The following is a 22,135-nucleotide window of genomic DNA, read 5'->3' on the forward strand; positions in this document are numbered from 1 at the left end:
TGATGCTGTTTCTTGCTAGCGCGTGACCACACGCAGGATTTCCAAAATGACCGGCAGCGATCTTTCGTTTCGACAGCGTGCTGTGATTGAATTCCTTGTTGCTTCTGAAATTCACCGCAGACTGCAGTGTGCCTATGGAGATGTGTGCATGGGTGCCAGCAGTGTTAGGAGGTGGGTGAAACATTTTAAGGATGGAAACACGAGTATCGACGATGAGCCTCGCAGCGGGCGCTATCGAACTGCCTCCAGGGAACGCAACAATGTAAGGGTTGATGAGCTGATTAGGGGAGATAGGCATATCACTGCGAAAGAAATCGCTGCAAAACTTGGTGTTGGACGTAGTGCGGTGCACAGTTTACGTTATCGGAAGGTCTGTGCCGATTGGGTCCCACGTTTATTAACCGAGGACCACAAATGCCAGGGACTAACCATTGCCCAAACCCTTCTTTAGAGATTTCGACATGAAGGTGATGACTTTTTGACAAGTATTGTGACTGGAGATGAAAGCTGGTTCCATCCAGTGTTGGGAAGTAACGTAACGCAAGTAACGCGTTACATTTTTCCAAAGTAACAAATTTTTAAGTAACGTACCTAGTTTGCGTTACTTTTTTCGCGTTACATTTCGGATAAGTAACTACAATATATATATATATATTCTATCCTGTAAGTGAATTTCTCAGAATGAAATAATCGAGCATGAACTACGTATGTCAGTGACCGACAGTCACAGACACACAGAGAAACAGATAAGTTCGTAGTGCCACTTGCTGTCACTGATTGCAAACACCTGGAAGATTTGGTCGTAGATTTTGACAGCTCCAAATCAATACATTCAGTGAGTGAACTAGGAGTGCAATGATACCGGTAGTCTATTTTACTTTGATTGGTGTTGTTTTCATAAAGATGGAGAATGAAAATATTTTGCCGTTCGAACATTTGAAAGCATACTTTTTTCTTAAGAGCTGAGGATGAGGGTGGACAGAATTTAAAAATAAAGTGTCTGAAGTGCCCCGGCGGAAAATATTTATCAACAACTAGGGTGCCATAATTAACGATTTACAGTAAGGGGTTAATATGAATAAACTGTGTTTTGATGAGCAGGCCTACTTTATTACTAGAAAATAGTTTGCTGATGGTATGTAATATTGGAGTTCTTTCAGATCAGTTTGCTTATCCTAGAGTTCCGTTGATTATAGAGTAGTGTAATGTTTCTCTATATTCTGTATTTTTAATTTTATATAACTACATTGTTATTATTATATAGATTTAATTAGTTTAGCAGAATAATAATAAGCAACCATTTTTTCTAACGCATAGGGATGAGCACGAGTCAAGCTAAAACTCGAATCGACTCGAATTCAAGTCAAGTTTCGAGTCAAGTCAAGGGTAATATACTCGAGTCGACTTACGACCCGATTCAGAGTTTCGAATCCAGTCGAGTTTGATAAATGGCTTGTTCATTTTAAGTCGTCTTGAAATCATGGCCTGATTACACTGGAAAACGAAAACCATGAGAAATGTAAGCTAAACAGTAATATGGAATACTTTTAGTGTTGCTCACGAGAGGGGACACTGCTCGCATCTCGTCTCGTCTCGATAGCGAGACCACAAGTGAGTTTTTATAACAAGCTCAGCTCGGCTCGGCTCAACTGAGAAGATGGCTCGAGCCGGCTCACTTGGGGTGAACCATCGGCTCGAGCTGGCTTGGTAGGGATGAGCCATTTGCTCGGTTTGACTCAACTGAGCCGAGGGCTCTAGCCGAGTCGGTTGGGTGAGCTGTTGGCTCGGCTCACTTCTCGGTTCGGGTCGATAGTGAATGAGCTGTGAGCCGAGCTGCTTGAGTCGTTGGCAATTTTAAACCCAGGCCGAGCAGTTTTGGAGATATTTGGCCAGTGCCCTATAAATTTTAACAGTGTTTGGCTCGAGCCCGAATTCTCAACCTAGACCCTCAACAAAAATTCAGAAGCTCGTGAACAATGTCCTTGACTCCTAGACTTCACGACTACCGAGATTCTCATTCAACTAGTTTTTTAGTATTCAAATACAAACCGCTTATCTTTCACGTTTACATACAGAGTTGTTACAATTAATAATAATAATAATAATAGTAGTAGTAGCGGTAGTAATAGTAGTACGGAAAATTGAAGTCATATTTTTTTTCACATTTTTAAAGTTTCGGACCTAAAAGTAACGCGTTACTTTCAAAGTAAAGTAACAGTTACTTTTTGGGGGCAAGTAACGCGTTACATTTTTAGAGTAAGTAAAGTAACTTGTAACGCGTTACATTTTTACAAGTAACTTACCCAACACTGGTTCCATCATTATAAATTCAAACAAAACGACAGAGTATAAAATGGCACCACTTGAATTCGCCACCGAAGAAGGAAGGGAAGACAGTGCAATCAGCAAGGAAAGTTATGGGGAGCGTCTACTGGGATGCATTCTGGTTGACTTTCTTGAGCCTGGACAAAACATAAATTCTACCAGCTACATCCACTTTTGGAGTTCCGTCGGGCCTTGCGTGATAAACGTCCTGGAAAGATCATCGCGAACTATACACGAACTATACTAGTCACAATAAGGTAAGGTTTTGCGGACTGCTATTCTTCTCGCTTCAAAGTTTACAGTGCTATTTCACCATGTAAATACCATAACAAATGATGAAGCATGAAGAATAGCGAAGAGTAAACTCTATAATTAGAAGCAGAAATAACCAAATTTATTTGCAAATATAGTATAGTACCATTTCATTTCATTAACCATCCTTTATTTATATATATATATATATATATATATATATATATATATATATATATATATATATATATATATATACTGGAAACTGTATTAGGAGAAAATCTGGAATTACTTTCGTGGATCATATACCTATTCTGAAGAAATAATTGAATATTTCCTGGCGACGTGATTTTAGTAATTCTTCTTGGACTATCAGTCAGGTGAAGGTACTGACATCCGACATTTTGAATGTAGACATTGCATTCATCTTCAGGGATTGTGATTAAGAGACCGGAGATATGGGCATGTGTATATATGGTGATTATTTAGAGGCAAAGCTATGAATGGGGGCTTGTGGTTGGCTGAGAGAAATGTTGACTTCTGATTGGCTGAGGGATGCTGGATCCTGATTGCCTGTTGTTGTGGCTACGAGAAATGGCTTTGTTGAATGTATGTTTTTTTTGTTCCTGAAAAGAGCCGACCAGATATGACTGAGTTGAAACCCATTATCTCTAAAGACTGTTCCTTTCCCGTGAGAAAGCTACGGCTTGCTTTAGTGCTCTGTCCCAAAACTTGCTGGACTTAGCTACTACGGTTGTATTTGTAAAACCATTTCTATGTCCAAACTCTAGGCTATGTTCTACTAGTCCTGACTTTTCGGGTTGCTGGTCTTATGTAGCTGTTCTGTTCTTTGCTGGTTTGAGTAATGATCTGATGTTGGCTGAATGAGGTATATGAATAACTCTTACACCATATCTGGCAAGTATTCCGCTGAGTTTGCCGGAGGTGCGGCCGACGAGAAGCAATACGGTAGTGGAGAGATATTCCTTACTCTTAACGGTTTTAATCACTTTGTGTTGCGAAGTAACGATTCTTTTATGGCCATGTTGATATATGTAACACTGTGGCTCCCATATCTCCGATTTCTTCATTAAAATCCCTGAAGATGAATCCAACGTCGGATGTTAACAAGGGCGCCCATTAGGGGGGGCAAGGTGGGCGCTCGCCCCTCCCCTTGAAGAAATTGTACTTCGGAATATCGAAAACTCAATTGATTTTTTAGAATAGTTACAGCAAAATTTGAAACTATATTTGAAATGTCGCTTATACTTGCCCCCCCCTTGGAAACCACAACATGGGCGCCCTTGGATGTCAATACATTCACCTAGCTGATAGCCCGAGAAGAATTACTAAAATGCCTATTCTGTTGACTTTTAGTTTGGTTTGTTGCGGGTTAGCGTCCCTTTCAGCAGCGTGAGCCTCGAGTTTAACGAGGGATTCGTACCACATGAGCTCCCGTCGGGAATGGAATCCCGGTCTTCCGCGCCGAAACCCTATTCTGTTGAATTCTGCAGATAATGAGTGAAACAAAGATGACAGACGACGTTAGTATATTTAAAAACTTCTACAGACTAAGAATAAAATGTAATTTTAAGACGAACATAATATGTGATCAATATAGTTGCTCAAGATTGTCTTGTAATACAGTTTTCCCGAAGATGGAAGCTGAAATTGAAGCCGAAATATTAGAAGGATAAAAATTATAAAGCATAAAATAAGGTAAACACAATTTCTATTTTTATTATAATAAATATATAAGTGGGTATAGCAATATGAACATTGTAATATTTTAATTATTCACTATAGTATTCGCGCCGAATCGTGATGCTTGAGACTAGATCTACCGATTTCACCACCCAATAGAACGCGAGGGTGTGTTCCGGTCGTCAACCCCCACCCATCAAATTTTGTTAGTGTCTTCTGTCGCGCTACACGGAAAACATCTGCCGAGAGTACAGTGTTGCCGGATTGGCGCCAAGTTCCGTTTTGTTAATTGTTTTTTGTTGCATTATATTCTCAATGTTACTATTCGTGTTTTTGTTACCGTTTTAGAATAATTGTTACTGTGGTTATTGTTGTGCAGCGTTATTATTGGTAATTTTTAAATGTTTTTTAAATACTCTTTTACACTGTCTTCAAAATTTGGCAACATTGTTGGCGAATTTCAGCTGTTTGACGTTTCCCTAAGTGTACGGTCGTGAAGCGTGAAGTACCGAAGTTTTCCGATGTATCAGAGCTCAAGCAATGATTGGCTTAGAGCCCAAGCTTCACGACTCGGCGTGAGTACTATAACTGAACGTGCGCTCTCTACATAGCGCATCATTCACATATGAGAATGAATCCCCTTGTCATTTCTCACAACATCTGTACATGTCCTTTTACAGACACAAATGAAAGACGTCTTTATAAAAATCGGCAATGGGTATTATAAATGAGAGATTTTTTCGATTACTTTTCAATATCTCATATCGTTTGCAAGATTTGAGCCTACTTCTGGTTGGAGTTTCTAATTCATGTATGATCTATGTTTTCTTTCTTCTTGCATGCAGTATGTAATAAACAAATACATTACACACACAATTAGTTATGTCAGTGATATATGGTGTTCATTAGGCAAAACACTCCAAACAATAAAGATTCATCTTAGACTGGAGAAATGGTTATCCTGCGTTTTTCATATCTCACACTAAAATACAAATCTCTGAGCAAAGTAACGTTTATTTATAAAATAATACATGTGTTATTAAATAAAATATTACATTTATTATGTTATAAATAATAAATAAACGTTGCTTTGCCCAGCAATTTGTATTTTAGTATAAGTTATTCAATATAGAAAGCTAGTATGAATCAGTTAGTTATTCGTTTTTCATTATCATTTGGCCATGAAACAAACGCCTGAGAGGTATACAACCTCTGTATACAATTATGTGGGGTTGGAATGTACAACTCGTAGGATATGATGCTTTACTTTTTTAAAATTTCAATACTTCCAGCGTACCCGTAAAAAATGTAATGAAGAAATAACGGCCATTTTTTTTATATTCCATTAGAACTGAACAATCTACATAACATTTGCAATCGATCAGTGAAAATGGCTTCTTTCTAGAGTTTGTGGTTTGCAAGATATAATTGTCAAAATAATTGGCCATAAACATATAAACTTTTCTTGACCACAAACATATAAACCTAGCATTTTAATATAGATAAATTTAACGAGAACTCCAAATAGTGTATTTCGTAACCGATGACTTCAATTTATTATCACTGAGTTGAAATTATTACTAAAGTTAGAAAGTTTCGATATCGCTCTTATATCAAACCAGACTAATTTCAGAGTGTTTCCTCTTGTCTCACTTACTTTGTATCTAATCTGTATTGATACATATATAGAGGGGTATCAAAACTGTCCACTATAAGAATAATAACTTCAGAGCTGTCATAAATACAAATTCATATTCCTTAGCGTCCATAAACTTACGTATTCTCTTTCCCTAACCAATTCGAATCAAAAAATGTCCATATGATAACAAGAGATATAAAGGAACTTACAACACACGTAAAGAACACTGAAATCTATACTACAAGTATTATAGGAAATAGTAGAAGGGATTCACACATTTACGAACAAGCCACAATACTACAATTAGAAACCTGAAACTTGGGCAAAAGTCCCCTTTGTCGCAAAAGCAAGGTATAAAAAGTAATTTTTTTGTAATACATATCCTAAGAGAAAGAAAGGAGTTTTTTAATATTTTTTTAAATTAAAGAATATAGTGTCCCTCATAAGTCCTTAAAGTTACAAAGACGAAACTTGGTATATAAACTCCTCAGTAAAAAACAATTAAAATCATAATTCAGCGATTTCGAAAATCCCCTCTTAAAGGATAAAACGGGCAAATTTCTATAATATTCGAATTTCCGGCTTTTTCTTGAGAAAATGCCCAATGCTAGAATGTCCTTAATTGGGAAATGTGAAATTCGGCATAAACTCTTAATTAAAAAGAAGGGAACATGTGTTTCAGCATTCTCGAAAAATCTGCTCCTAAAGGGAAGAGAAGGTACTTTTTTTAATATTAAAATTTCCGATTGTTTTTAAAGAAAAAATCCAATGTGAGTATTTGGAAGTCAAAATAGTTTTTAAATTCATCATCCAAAATAACCAAATGTTTGTTTCAATCCTTTCGGAAATTCCGGTTCTAAAAGGAAAAAAGATTTAAATTTCTAATTATTTATTCAAAAAATGATTAATGTGCGAATTCAATTAAGTTGAAAGTGCAAAATTCGGCACATAAACTCATATTTAAAAATAAAGGAACACGTAAAAAAGAACTCATCTTGCATCTGTTATTTTCGCACTTTTTTAACTCTATAACTTATATGTCCCCTTTTACCCTTTAGAAGCGGAATTTTCGAAAACGCTGAAACACATGTTCCTTATTTTTAATTATGAATTTTTATACTGAATTGTACAAAAATTCGTAATTAAAAATAAGGGGACACGTGTTTCTGCGTTTTCGAAAACTCCGCTTCTAAAGGGTAAAAGGGAGACAATTTCTACAATATTCAAATTTCCGGTTTTATGTTCATTAAACCTTATTCTTCCCGTGCGAAGAACAGGCATTTCTGCTAGATTTTCTGATAAAGTGTCCTACATTTACTATTACAAAATCTTCTGCAATTATTTTAGCGTCTTAATATCAGAAAATGAAAATGTTCAACATTAAAATGTATAAAAGGTTATAATATAAGAAAAGCTTACCCTCTCGGCTTCCGGATACATTCCAAGGTAGAAGTAGCAACAGGCCAGATTGACAGGGACTTCTAGAGGAGGGTTCTTCTCATGGGTGAGATTCTCATACACCAGCATCGCTCTCTTGTAATCACCCAAGTGGAAGGCGCAGTAGCCAATCCACATCTCCAAGTCCACGGAGCCTTTGCCACTGTTGCGGCTGAACTGAAACAACGTAAATACTCTGATAAAACTTTTATGTATAGTGCGTTATTCAACAGAAGTGCAGTGCAGTTCGGCAAATTTCTTTCAAGTTCCCATGCTGACTTTTACAACAGCATTTCTTCCTCCCTCCACTCCTCTTTTGAAAATGAAATGAAATGAAATCTTTGAGTTTTACGTCCCACGATTATGCCGGTTAGGCTAAAGGAGACGGTGATTATCAGAAATGAATGAAATGGTGGAATGAAGAAAGTGGGAGGAAACGAGAGAACCCCGGGAAAACCCACGCACACGGTGTTTGTCCACCACAAAGTTCACTTGGCGGGAGCAGGGTTTGAACCCGGGACTCCATGCACCAGAGGTGAACGCTCTACCACTGAGCCACTGCGGCCCCAATTCCTCTTTTGACCGCATCTGAGAGGTTGTAACGTCTTAATACCCACTGTCTCTGTTCTTTCTTCCCAATACTATAGCTAATATGAAACAGATGTCAGGCAATGTAAGAACAAAGAAGGTGGTTTTGCGAACAGGGCTTAAGTATGACATACATATATATATATGTATTAAACAAGAATTTTCTAATCACTAACTTAAAGGACAGCATTTGGAACTGTAACAACTAAGACTCCATGTGGAGTTGACAAGCAACTGTGAACTGTTTGAAATGAAGGTTCTAGTTGGCCATTTAGCTATCGGGAGTATTTTCCGTAAGATCCCTCGGACGATGACTTATTTATGGCAGAAGCCACAAGACGTAGAAGATGGCAATCTTTATATACGAACTGCGATTCGGTTGAAGAAACAAACTATACACTCCGTGTGAGGGACCAAGGATGCAGAGGTCTCTTGAAATTCCAGGACTGTTATCTTACTTTCCAAAATTTAATTCATTTTCCAAATCAATCATTCACTTTAGTAATAAAATCGTAATTCTTAATTATATTAATTTGAAAGATGATGATTTTGACCTACTTTCCTGCAGCCTTCAATAGGCATCCTTATTCAGTATATGTTGGTTGTTACTTCCAATTCCTATACTAATTAACTAACTCTATGCCCTACCGCACCCGGAGGTTCAATGCCTCGTTCACATTAGCTCTCCATTGACTGCTATCATTAGCCAACTGGATGCAGTTTCTACTTTGTATTCCTGTTTCTGCGAGATCTATCTTAATATTGTCCTCCCATCTGCGCCAAGGTCTTCCTAATGGTCGTTTTCCGATTGGATTTCCAATTAAAACTTTGAAAGTGTTCCTATTTTCTCCCATTTTCGCTACATGATCTGTCCATCTGAGCATCCTAGACTTGATGATCCTAACAATGGTTGGTGGTATAAATTATTTTGAAGTTTCCACCATTCCCCATTCCTGTCCCTCTTGGGTCCGAATATTCGTCTCAGGATCTTGTTCTCAAATACTTTCAGGCTACGTTCTTCCATCAGAGTAAACAACCATGTTTCGCAACCATACAAGAAAACAGGCAAGATTATCGTTTTATATATTTTAAGATTCAGATTCCTCGACATGATTTGCGAGGGCAAAAAATTTTGAACTGAATAATAACACACGTATAGAGCCTTAAATAACTTCTTTCTTTAAAGTATAGTGGCGTAATAATCTTCAAATATATTTTTATGTAACTCTAGAGAAATTTGATAACTTATTTTAATCGCGCCTATAGAAAGTACTCAAAATGTACGTTAGACATGTAATTATTTTCTGCTATGTCGATGTTACCTTCTTGAAGTTAGTTATAGCAATCAGCAGCCCTCTAGTAACTAAAATTTGTAAAGAGATCGGCTGAAAGCTGCAAGAAAGCATGACGAAATCATTATCTGGACAATTCTTATCACGCATTGAGGTGCTGTTATATTATCGAATTATTCATAAGATACGCACTAACGTTTCACTCACTTTAGTGTTCTTTGGTATCAAAAATAAATAAAAACGAAATAATATTTCGAAGAAGAAACGGTCTTTATCAGCAGACTTGAAAAAAACATTCGCAGTCACATCTTCAGTTTTACAACATTAATCAGTACTATTCCAGATCATTAATGATGATAAAAGTTGGTTAGACCCAAGATTACTAGAGATCAGGTTGCCTCTTATCCATGCTGCACGGTCATAGGCTGTCCCGGAATGACGTCACCCACAGACCCGTGAAGCGCGCAAAAAATTTGTCGTCTACTCTTTTCTCGCTTAAGAATAAGGAAGAGGGTCTTCGCGTGGGAAATCCTATACTGAATTCCCGTTAACAGTAAAATACTTTTGTTGCTTGCATGCAGAATCCAACTTAAGTGTCTGTAATTTACTACATAGAATAATGATCAAAAAAAGAAGTTACAATAATTGTGTTTTACGATAATATTCTATTGTTAGAAACCTTACCTCACTAGACAAGTTTCCTTATCTTTTTCTTCCGTTTGTCCTGGGAGCTCCCGTCTCTTTCTAGAGAACCTTAACACTTTTCTATTTTGCCAAACTATTCAAAACCTTAATTCTGGCATTTGTTCTCATTCGCAAAAAATGTAGTCACTATTTCAGAATCCACGTTAGCATTACTCCCACAAATAATTCCATTCAGACATTTCATGGTATCTTTTTCCTTACTCACTGTTCTTCCATGATACAATGAAAACTGTTTTTCCATATCTTTTACACACGAAAGCCATTCTTCAGTGGGCTGTGTGAGATGACCATGAGACAAGCTTTGAATCCATGATGGTGAAGAGTGATAAACGGGAACATTTTTATTGTACTGATTACTTAAAATAATGAGGATTTTTTTTTCTCAAGCCAAACTGCTATATACGCTAGTCCATCTTCTTCCATTGCTGATTTTGTCTCAATGTCGCACACTCAACTTAAGAACATCCTTGTCTTCAGTCATTGTCTTCAGCATTTCATCAGTACATACACCACATTTTTAAAGAAGTTTGCTTAAAATAATTTCTTCATTTTCGACAGTATTTGTGTTTTTGTTAGTTTCCAGTACGGCTGGATTATTGCCTAAAATAACCATTCTAATTCTATTTAATGCATTTAAAGTTGTAGGATGACCATAGAGTCCTCCATGAGAACGAGACTGCGAAAACATATTTTCTAAAGAGCTCTGAGTTAATCGATGCGTTAAAATATACTTCATTCCCATGCTCTGAACACATGAGAGATGTTTCATGGATATAATGAACACAAGAATAACTGTTTGAAACACCTGCATACTCTTTTTGCCTCGACACAACATAGTACTAATTGTATTATACATTTTATCTAATGCAGCATTTTGTTCTTCTAACTGGATTCCGTATCCCTTTTTAGTTGGCAGATCCAGGCCCGTAACCACTCCAAAAACGTAGGGGGGGAAGGGGGAGTAGAAGGTAGAGGAGACCTGATCCAACCATATTATAGTTCATTTGAAAGCCTACCGTAAAAATTTTAAGGGGCCAGTAAAAATTTAGGGGTGCCCGGCCTCCTAGCCTCCCTGTGGATACGGACCTGGGCAGATCTGAAGCTGATGGAACATATGTGTTCTTAGTATCAAACCAATCATTAACGGTTCCAATAAAGTTTGCTGTGTTTTCAGCCAAGTGAGGATCATCTCCAGGTTTAAAGTGATGAAGAGCTGCTGCAACAGTGTGTGGCATCAATTCTGTGGCTCTTCTTACAATCATCCTTTCCATTAATTTATAACAAGTTTTAATTTCATGACTATCACACTGGATAAGTGCATTTACTGGGTCTTTGGTCACATAACTGCCATCAGGAAACATGAAACCTGTATCCAGAAACCAATTCTGAAATGGCCCAAGTTTTCACTAACACGAACACCTGAAAAAAAATCTGCTAGCTTACGATATAGAATCAAATACAGTTTTCTTTCAAACACACAAAAACAATTTGCAAAACACTTAACTTGTCACACAAGCTTGTCAAACAATTAACATTCTTTCGCAACACTCAAGTGTCTTCAAAGCTTTGGGTCTACGGGTGACGTATTACGATCTTCACCGACTCCTTTCGAACGAAAACTGAAGTGTTTCGAGGCAACCTGTTCTCTAGTAACCTTGGGTTAGACTTAAAGTAATAAAATTAGTGTAATTTCAAAAAGATGAAGTGCGAATGAGTTTATAACTCCTGTAACATGTCGATATACCTTTTATTTAATTTTCATTTAAAAAATACTGCCTAAGATACACACTTGCAATTCATATAGGTGAAATTGAACAGTAGAAAAGTTGAAAAGTCAATGTAGCATAAATACAGGGTTATTATAAATGATTGAAGCGATTTCATAAATTCTCTGTAGCTCTAGTAATTCAGATATTGTAACAAAACTCAACAGTAACATAGAAAACGCAAAAAGTTTTGTTTGTAGCAGGTGTATACTTCAGATTTCTCCTACGAGAGCGTAGCAGTGAGGCAAGATGGCGACAGGCGCCGAGAAAGCATTTCACGTCATGGTCTCCACGCTCTCCTGACCTAACCCCATGCGCAGACCTTTGTTTTTTGTGTGGGCAAAACCTGCCAGAACTGCGAGCCTGCATCAACAATGCTCATGAACTCACTGATAGGGACAGGCTGCGGCGAGTGTGGGAAGAACTTGATTTTCGGCTTGATGTCTGTCGAATCACTAAGGGGGCACATATCGAACATTTGTAGGCCTAATTGTTAACAAAAACTTTTTGAGTTTTTCTATGTGTGTGAAAAAAAATATCGCAAAATATATACAGTAATACAGTTATTATAGAGCTGCGAAACCGCTCCAATTATTTATAATAACCCTGTATTTACGTCACCATTTGCATTCTTACAAACCAAATTCTTGAAACTTGAGTGTTGGATTTTGTTTTCTAATATAAAACGCTTCAAATACACTCCTTTCAATAACGGAGAACATCTACATAAAACTCTGAGATCTTGAAAAATGTCTTGATAACCATGATATACCAGCATTTCACGTTAGAGATTATTATACATTCATTTATCCTTCTTTTATTCATTTATTTATTACACGTTACAATAGAGACATTCAATGTGAAATCAACCATTTTTTTTTTCAGGTGAAAAAACCTCGTCTTCTCAGAATTTGATGAAACTTGGTGTACATGTAGGTCCCTATGAGAGATGATCATGCACCAAATTGTAGCCCTGTACCTCCTGCAATTTCAAAGTACAGGGTAGTAAAAAATGGACAAATTACATGCTTTTTGTAGAATCTTGTTAGCTTCAATTGATCATATCTCCCGTGAATATTGAGCTAGAGAAAAATAATATAGCATTTTGAAGAGGAAAGAATAAGCTATAAGATATGTCAGGAACATTTATTTGAAAATCAAATATCATTTTCAGGAAAATTTTGGATCATTGATATCTCAGAAAGTGTCCATTTGATTTCCCTGAAATTAGGCCTGGAGTCTACAATGATTTTCGTGTGTCCATGTCGGGAAATACACCTGGGATACCAATGTGGCAACTTGCCAATTTGTCAGTACTGGTGAGGTAAGGTGTAACTGACCTAGCAGTAATGTTTTTCTGGTGCAACCTATAATTCAATAATCCTGTGGGGATCTTTGGAACATGGCATTTCTTTGCAACCTCACATGGCAAGGGAGTGTGTAATGGTATTGGAGGTGCACTGAAAAGGAATGCTGCAAAAACAAACCTTTAAAAACCGTACACAAATCAGATCATAATTCAACGCCTGTACAACTGGGCACGACTGACAGCAAGGATTCTAAAATAGGATATGTGTACTGCGCAGAGGGGGGACATGAAGAGGAAGCCACCGTCCCAAACGACAGATTTGATGCAGCTCGACAGATTCCTGGAACCCGTAGATTTCAGTTTGTAGTTCCTGTGTCTCAAAGAAAGGTCGAAATGAGGTAATATTCTTCTAAACCAGACTTTAAGGAAGAGTTAGTAATTGCAGCAGAGGGCTTCTTTGTTACTTGCACCAATGGTGGCTTCTGGTGGCTTGCTTGTGTTCTGCAAGTCGACGAGACACATGAAACAACAAAGCTGCGTTTTCTGAGACTTCATGGACCAGCACCTTCCTTTGTATATCCAGATATACCAGATGTGCTCTCACTGAATGCTCGTGACATTATCACTCTTACTAATCCCATAACTGCAACTGGCCGTACATACATGCTCACAAGCAACGTACAGAACAAGGCACAATCAGATCCGACTCAAACTTCGCCCAGAGAACATATAATAGAAAAGAAGAAAAAATGCCAAATCGCAGCTGCCCCCATCCAGAAACACCAGAGATACGCTCCGCAATATAACGCACCACGCGACAATATGAAATAAGGTAAACGTCGAAAGATACCCGTTTATGTCGGAAACGGAAAGGATGGGCAGCACCAGGATATCAAGATATTTGATATGCTATAACACTGACTTGGCGGCCATCTTGAAAGCCGCCATCTTGGATATAGAGTAAGGTATTGAAATGAGAAGCGGGGTGTATTATATATCAATGTAAGGTAAAATGCAAAAGGAAAACCAATGATGTAACCGCGAAAAACATATTGTGATGGTATGGACGGGACGAAGTGTAGAAGACTCGGGCAAAACAAACGTGTATTCGAAGGGCAGAATAATAGGGCAAGACTCCACGATAAATGGTACGCGACAAGTAACTGCAACAGTGTCTGTGCATGGAAGTGCATCCGCCTTGACAGATTATGCCTTCCGAGGATATTGGGGTTCCGTTTGGAACAGTGAAAACCACAATTGCAACCCGCGATACGAGCACTCGTTTGGAGACTACATAAGCTACAGAGGACTACCTCTTATGGAACAGCAATTCGGCACCTCACTCCGGAGTGTAGGATATCATCTTGGATTGGTGATCAAAAGCACAACCTACCTGTGATTGAAGCCCACTCCTGGACACCATTTTGTACGTTTCTTGTTGTTGTTTCGTGTGAACAAAACATTTCGGCCCACGTTTGTTTAAACAACAACACTATCTGAAACAAAGTTTGTACGGATGAAAAAGGGCAGTCCTGTTGTAGCTTACATTTCTTTACGAATGTATCTTTTCCTTTGCACGGTTTGCTACACTCTTTCACGACGGTCCCAAACAGTCACAATATCAGGGAAAGGCAGTATTCTGCATTGACTCGATGAGTTCTCTGAGTTGTTGTAGTCTCCCACGAGAAGGCTACTTTACCACACAATGAAACGACGTCAATTGAAGCTAACACGACTCTACAAAAAAAAACCCTGTAATTTATCCATTTTTTACCGCCCTGTACTATGAAACTACATGGGGTAAAGGGCTACAATTTGGTGCATGATCATCTCTAATAGGGGTCTACATGTACACCAAGTTTCATCGAAATCTGACACCATGAGGTTTTGGGCTTTTTGATTTCACATGGAATGACCAAATATCTTACGTTCTGAACTTACGTTGTCCGAATGTGCACCACTTAACATAATCTAGTTTTCCTATTAAAAAAAAAAAAAAAAAAGTAACGGAATTTTCCGTATCTTTTGGAGGTTTGGCAAAATAACAATTTAAATATATTTTTGCTGAATTTAGATAACGTATAACTGAGACACGGGAACAGAGGAAAGGAAACGTATTGTAAGTAATATCCTTTCATACTAAATATTCCTTTGGGGATGGAAAATTTTGGGTTAACGAATGCCACCTTTCAAGAGGGACTTCCCATAGTAGTTATTGTTGCCGTTCGAAAATTAACTTACTATTTTTAAAAATACAGTTTAATCGTAAATGATTCATTGGGTTTTAAAGCGAAATATCTTGAAAACTATTAATATAATAAATTTGTGATGATCAAACGGAAGGACATATTTGAAAGTTTAATTAATCATATTCATTGTAATACTAGCTTGTGTCGACAGATGGCAGCACAAGCCTAGTTCCTGAAATGGCGTCTATGCAGCAGAAAGCATTCTGTATTTCGGAATATCAGCGTTGCTACCGTACAACATGCATTTCTAGGCGGTTTGCAACTGCATAGCCAGGTCACCAAAGCATTAAGTGATAACTGATTCGTTATTAACTCTAAGGTGATATAATATACATAATGTAGGAACACACGTTTACAGTCGGAGTAAGGAGAGGAAGAACATAGCAAAAAGGAGAGGGACAAGTAGGGGAATGAAAGGAACTTCTTTTTTTTTTTTTTAATTCTACGTCCTACGGTTATGCCGGCTAGGCTAAAGGAGACGGCGATGATGAGAATGAATGAAATGTTAGAATGAATAAAAAGTGTGGGGAAACGCGACAACCCCGAGAAAATCGACGCACACGGTGTTTGTCTACCACAAAGCTCACTTAGAATAAAAGGAACAAATGTTGACCGTGTACGCGTAGTGTATCTGACTACGCTATTTTCCTTGTTACCATTATTCTTTCTCAATACTAGGCTATCTGTCTTCTCCTTTCCCTCTCCGTGCAGTTTACTGAGAGCAGGAGTACACTGTGACGTCACAGAGCATCAAACTGGAAGTGACAGCTACATACCACGTTATTAAAACGCAAAATCAAACGTTAATGAGACATATTATATAGAGTATAAAAATAAGAGATTCCAAAAATATGTACTTCATGGGGAGTCTATGAAGTACAACAAGAGAAATACGGTAACTAATTTCATTTAAACAACATTTTATAAATACTTCTTGAATGATCTTGAGAAAATATGGTTCTTACACAGTCTCATTTTTACGATACAGATTTATTTACCACAGACACAAAAACTAAAAGCGTGTCAATCTTCTAAACTGTCAATACTGTGTTCACACAAAGTCTAGACTTTATATCTCACCTCTAGCACAGTCAACGCTCCAGTGTAGTCTCTGTTTGTTAAGAAGTCTTCCAACTTGGGCAGTTGGCGCCTTCCCTGAGATTGTTGGCTAGTAGTAGCAGCATGGCTGGGGCCAGCAGCAGGTTTCGCACGTGACAATATCTGAAAGCATGATAAAAATACCATTAGAAGAAGTCATTATTAAATTAATTTATTAAATAATAAAAAGCATTAACAAACAGTCTGTTTAACAGAAAATAAATGTTTACTTGCAATATATACAATGAGTGCCAATAACTGTCAAATAATAATATGCACAGAGAACTGTCCATGTCGTTGATCAGATAAACTACAGGTAGTTCCTGATTTACGACCACCCGCACTTACAACCAGTTTTACATGTTAGGTTAGGAGGTTATCATTTACAGCAGCCTTCTTAATATTAATAATAATAATAATAATAATAATAATAATAATAATAATAATAATGACAATAATAACATAACAATAACAATAGATTTACTACTACTAGATACTAGAGGAAAAGCACTGTTACTAAGATTACATGAATATAAACAATTTTGTATATAAAAACAGTAAATTCTGACAAAGTATAACCAAAGCCTCAACCGTCGCCAATGACCACGGCTTGAAAAGTCCACTTGCCTGCTCGCCAGTGGCGAGTACTATTTTACATTTGGCGAGTGAAGTCCAATCAAACAAACAGAATATCCACAACAAATTCAAGAGTAAATAGCAGATGTAAGTCTTTTTTTTTTTATTATTTGTAAGAGACATGCCAATAAAAAATGTATAGATATGTTTACTGTTGCGTAAAGTGATTTTTGTTTATTTGTATAAACTGTGACTGCAAAATAGTCTGGCTAGCAGATTTTTTTGGCTGGCGAGTACTTGCAAGCAAGATTTTTCAAGCCTTGCCAATGACCAATTAAAATGATACTTGACACTGTACTGTGTAATAGGCTACCACCTGGCCGACTTACAACCAGGCAGTTGAAACCGACGTCGGTCGCAAGTCGACAACTATCTGTATTCAACTACAATTATTTCCATCACTAATCAGTTTAATTTCACTGCTCATCTCAAAAGTAAATTAAATTAATCACAAAGCAAATATTGAAGTAGGAGTAACGTAAGGAAGAAAAGAAACTACTTTATAAACAGGAGTTGGTAACAAAAAAGTGTTTCTATGAAAGTGATAGGCCTACATTTAACCTTTTCCATAAGCAGACCTCCGGATTCCATTTCAGGTGTGATAACATCGATTTCAAGATGCTTTCTACGGTGTTACTAAAAAATGCATTATCCGTTTTTTTCACTCATTAATCAATTTTTCGGATTTGACCAGCAATTTGGTGCATATTATACTTCGAGATCAAGTTTACTTAATCCACATAACACCTTCACCTTTACCAAAATCTTACTCCTTATTGGATCAAATGATCCAATACATTTCAGTCAAAAATTTTCTTGTACGCCTTATATCTCGAGAACTACATATAATGTAGCCAAACTAAAACTACCAATTTACTCAGTATGATGTGCTTATTCCGTAAAAAAAATACGAAAACTCGATTTAAGGACCGTTCAAAAAAATTTTCTGGCCCTTATCCAAAAAGTTTATATTTCATACAACCAAACATTTTCTTGTACGCCCCATATTTTGAGAACTACATAAAGGGTAGCGTAACCGAAACTAACAATTTACTCAGTATGATGTGCTTATTACGTAAAAAATATGAAAATAGGATTTACGGGTCGTTCAAAAATTTGGTGGCCTCTGATCCGAAAAATTCAATATATTTCATTCAATCAAACATTTTTTTGTACGCCTTATATCTGGAGAACTACATATAGTGTACCCACACCCAAACTATCACTTAACTCAGTATGATGTGCTTATTCCGTAAAAAATATGAAAACTCGATTTAGGGAGCATTCAAAAATTTTGTGGCCCCTGATCCAAAAACTAATTATTGCCCAAGATCTCAATCTTTTGATGCATTTTTTGGATTATTCCTAAAATTCTTGTTTAAATAACCTTATATCCGACTTGTAGAATTACAATTAAACCCATAAAGTTATTGATTAAAAATAAGCACTGACATTATGTCCAGAAAGATGATTTCTTCTTCTTATATGATTTCTGATATTTCTTTTCTTAATTATGTTTTAAGAATATCCTTCAAGTAAATGTGTAGTTAGCAAAAAAAAAAAAAAAAAAAAAAAAAAAAAAAAGCAAGGGAGGAGTTACTATAAAGACTCCAATGACAGTCGAAATCATATAACAAGAAACAATCTTTCCGGATACAAAGTTAGTGGTTATTTTTAATATATGAATATGCGCCTTAGAACTCGGTCAGTAACAGTATAATAACTGAATAAAACAAATTATCTTTTTCTTCTCCTCGTTTAGAACCTATTTGCTACCCATCAACCATGAAAACACATTCGTTGATGATACCAGTCAACAAATAATTCTAACAGCATCGATGTAAAGGCAATAGCGGACTTGCCCAAAATTTACTAAACCAAACCACAAGACACTTTGAAACAAAAATTACATTAAAAATACCCCATATGCCACATAACAAACTAGTGCAAAATGGCTCGTTTCTTTCAAATTAGTCTAAGGACTAAGGATACTAATTATATCGAAATTACACTTTTTAACGTAACAGTTAGTGGTCGCATGTACTTTAGCTTTATCATACCCGAATGGCTTACTTTCTGTGCATGTAGTCCCGGGTTCGATTTCCGAGGGGTACAAATACAAGAAGTGGTTCAGATCCCTTTTTATGCAATCTGTCCTCTCTCATATAGTCTGTGCTAAAAAAAAAGAAAAAAAAAAAAAGAAAAAATGGTTCGTGAAACTCCAATGAACCAACCACCTATCTTTAACCTACCGAGCAGCTAAAACTCGTCTTCCCAAGTGAAAAAGTCGTAGTAAGGATTACAAAAACTTGTAACGAAATTAGAATTGATGATGCACAAAGAGCGAAGAACCCCATGGCTGGACCGGGATTCAAACTCGGAATCTACGACGTAGCATGTCGATGAGTCGAGTCCCGGTCCAGCCGTCCACTTTTTCTTTGTGTCTCATTGAATCTTCATCCGTAGAGGAACTAATGTCTTAAAAATCATTAATAGATCTTCATTAATAGATCTTAGAATCCTTACGTAAGGACTATTAGGGCTTACACAAACTTCATGTATACCCACTATATTGAATAATGTATCACAGTTACGGAAAAAAGTATGACATGTGTTACATTGGTAATGGTTTAAAATTATTGAAAAGGATTTCTCCATGCGCTACGGTTACGCTATAATAATATTATAAGATTTTGGTACAGGTTAAGTTTAAGAACGCCACATTTTGCAACATTTACAGGGAAAACTGACCACCCTTTAGGCATTTATTCCGAAGTTGGGCGTCCGCTTTCGCCACGTTTTTTCGCTGTTATCTCCTTTGCACACTTTCTGCAATTTGTTCCTAGGTTCATTAATCCGTGCTCTTCGCAAACTTTTAAAAGATTTTGTTCGTTATCAACGTATTGCTTCACAAATGTTAAAACTGTTACTTCATTGCCCTTGTACGTTCGCCATGTTGATAACATAAATGCTAATTTCTTTCCCACAATGCAACTGTTTTGTTACCTTGCGCCAAGTAGTTCCCTCCGCTCGCCGTATAGTCCCATGTTTACAACCGCTTATATATAACAAATAAACAGATTCTTCGAGACTCTCATATATTATCAAGCACACAAACAATCAAATTATCCATATCTTTCCTGTAAATTTTAAAAATTTTGCTGGAAACGGACGCCCAACTTTGGAATTTAACCCACTCTTTATATAAATACATATGTCTAAGGAATAGATTTCATGTGATTCCTTTGAACTTGTCTATGCTATGTAAGTTATTACCATGTTGTCTAGTGCAAATATTTTGGAGGGCAATAAATAGGAAATAAATGAAAGAATTTTTAACAATTATTTTAGATGGTATTCTTAAACTTAGCCTGCACGCAGATTTCTGCAATGATTTCATGGATGATAGATAAAGCTACATTAAGGACTGGTGGTTATAGTTAAGGAAACGTACTTCCCATTTAGGGAAGGACGAGAAACGCCATACTTTCAGGAATTATTCATTGACTATCTAGGATGTTAAAAAGTAGGTAATAGACTGAGTTCTTGCCCTTGTACTTAAGTAGTGCAACAGTAAGATGTATCCTCGTGCACGGGAGATGAGAAGTAGCTGTTCTTAACTATTACCGGACTGGTAAACCGGGGACTATGTCATTGGGAAACGGAAACGTCTATTAATCTTATGCTAAAAGAACAGATTGTACTAATTATATGGTACATATTTGATAATCTGACTACATATTAAACTATCTTCTTGTATTTATATAACTTATTATTCTTTTGTGTTTTCATTATAAACTTAAAACTCATCCCATTTGTGCCTCAATATCTTACCATGATAATACACCCGCTGATGGAACTAAAAAACAAATAACTACATTAAAATCGATTATTGTTTATCATTACTTCTTGCAGAAGACAAAATTTGTTTACCAAACACGCATAGAAACAAACTATAATCGAAATGTTCTCAAGGTTGCCAAGTTCTGAAGAATATTGCAGGAACGTGAAAATGGTCATTCAGCACAACACAACACAAAACATGCGTAAACATTAAATGTGAATTTATTATAACTGCTAAGGCGACTATCGCAGCCTAAATAGCACATTTAGTGATGCGCTAACGCAAACCGCTACGTAACGTGCTCGTTCTTATATTCCCAGTCTTCCATTTAAAAAGTTATGTTTGCACGACAACATTTGTTTCATTACCAAGTGGTAAAGGTCTACAAGGGCCGGAATTTTTAGCCTGAGCCCTTCCCGCCCGTAAATTTACAATGCGAGGTCCTACCCGAGTCCGAAATATGTTTTAGTATTTTAGGCCCAAGTCTGGCCCTAGCTCGCGTGATAATCAAATGAGCCCGAATTACAGACGCAAAATTGTATTTTTATTGAAAGCAATTAGAGGTTTAATTTTGCAGTTGTGCTTTTAAAGTTCTCCAGAAAGAACAGTGCAATATATATCGTTGTACAGTATATTTATAAAGTGAGGCCCAAAAAGGCCTGAGAAATATGATTGTATATTTAAAAAGTTACGGCCCGACCCCCGCCCGAGCCCGAAGTTATATATTCTTTGTATGCCCGAGCCCGGTCCGAGCCCGTCCAGATCTCTACCTACTGGGAGTTGAACACATTTCATAAAGCAAAGCTAGGCAAGACTTACAGACGAGGCACCGGAAATGTAGAGGGAGGGCGCTATTCAGCAATGACCATCTCCACAAGTGCTTGGGGGCACAATTCCCAGAACATTTACCATTTCTCCCCGTAAAAAAAAAAAAAAAACTAGTAGAATAAACCGGAGTTGGCTTTGACAAAACCAAGATAACTTGCTTTATAGATTAAGTTTTGGCATTGGATGTCGTGGCACTGAAATAGTGTGATCGTAGTTTTATTTTCTAAACAACATGGCCTTAGAACCTAAGTGCAAAGCGAAAACAATGACGTGTTAACTTCCGGATTGCAAACAGCAAAGTAAAAGAAACACTTGTATATGTTTTTAAAAGATTCCAATGAATGAAACTACGAAAACATAGAAAAAGCAAGCAATTAGGTAAATATGTTAAAATATGTCAAGCGTTGAAAGTGAAATGTTTACCTGATATCGCAGATTTTGTGTTCTATACATTTGGAGGTTA

General features: G+C 36.9%; 1 protein-coding gene across 2 annotated transcripts in view; it reads right to left on the bottom strand.

Annotated features, from left to right (window-relative positions):
• The window catches only part of Ttc26 (tetratricopeptide repeat domain 26), a 61,310-nt gene extending 40,321 nt beyond the window's left edge, over positions 1–20,989 (bottom strand). For both annotated transcript variants that reach the window (XM_081732280.1, XM_081732281.1), the window contains exons 1-3: positions 20,835–20,989; positions 16,347–16,487; positions 7,340–7,534 (exon numbers count right to left, since the gene is read on the bottom strand). In XM_081732280.1, coding sequence (XP_081588406.1) covers positions 7,340–7,534; positions 16,347–16,487; positions 20,835–20,837 — 339 coding nt within the window. In that variant the 5' untranslated portion in view covers positions 20,838–20,989. The remainder of the gene's footprint in view (positions 1–7,339; positions 7,535–16,346; positions 16,488–20,834) is intronic.
• Between the last annotated feature and the right edge of the window lie 1,146 nt (positions 20,990–22,135).

Source organism: Thermobia domestica, chromosome 11 (genome assembly GCF_964235325.1).
Source record: "Thermobia domestica chromosome 11, izTheDome1.hap1.1, whole genome shotgun sequence".
NCBI lineage: Eukaryota > Metazoa > Arthropoda > Insecta > Zygentoma > Lepismatidae > Thermobia > Thermobia domestica.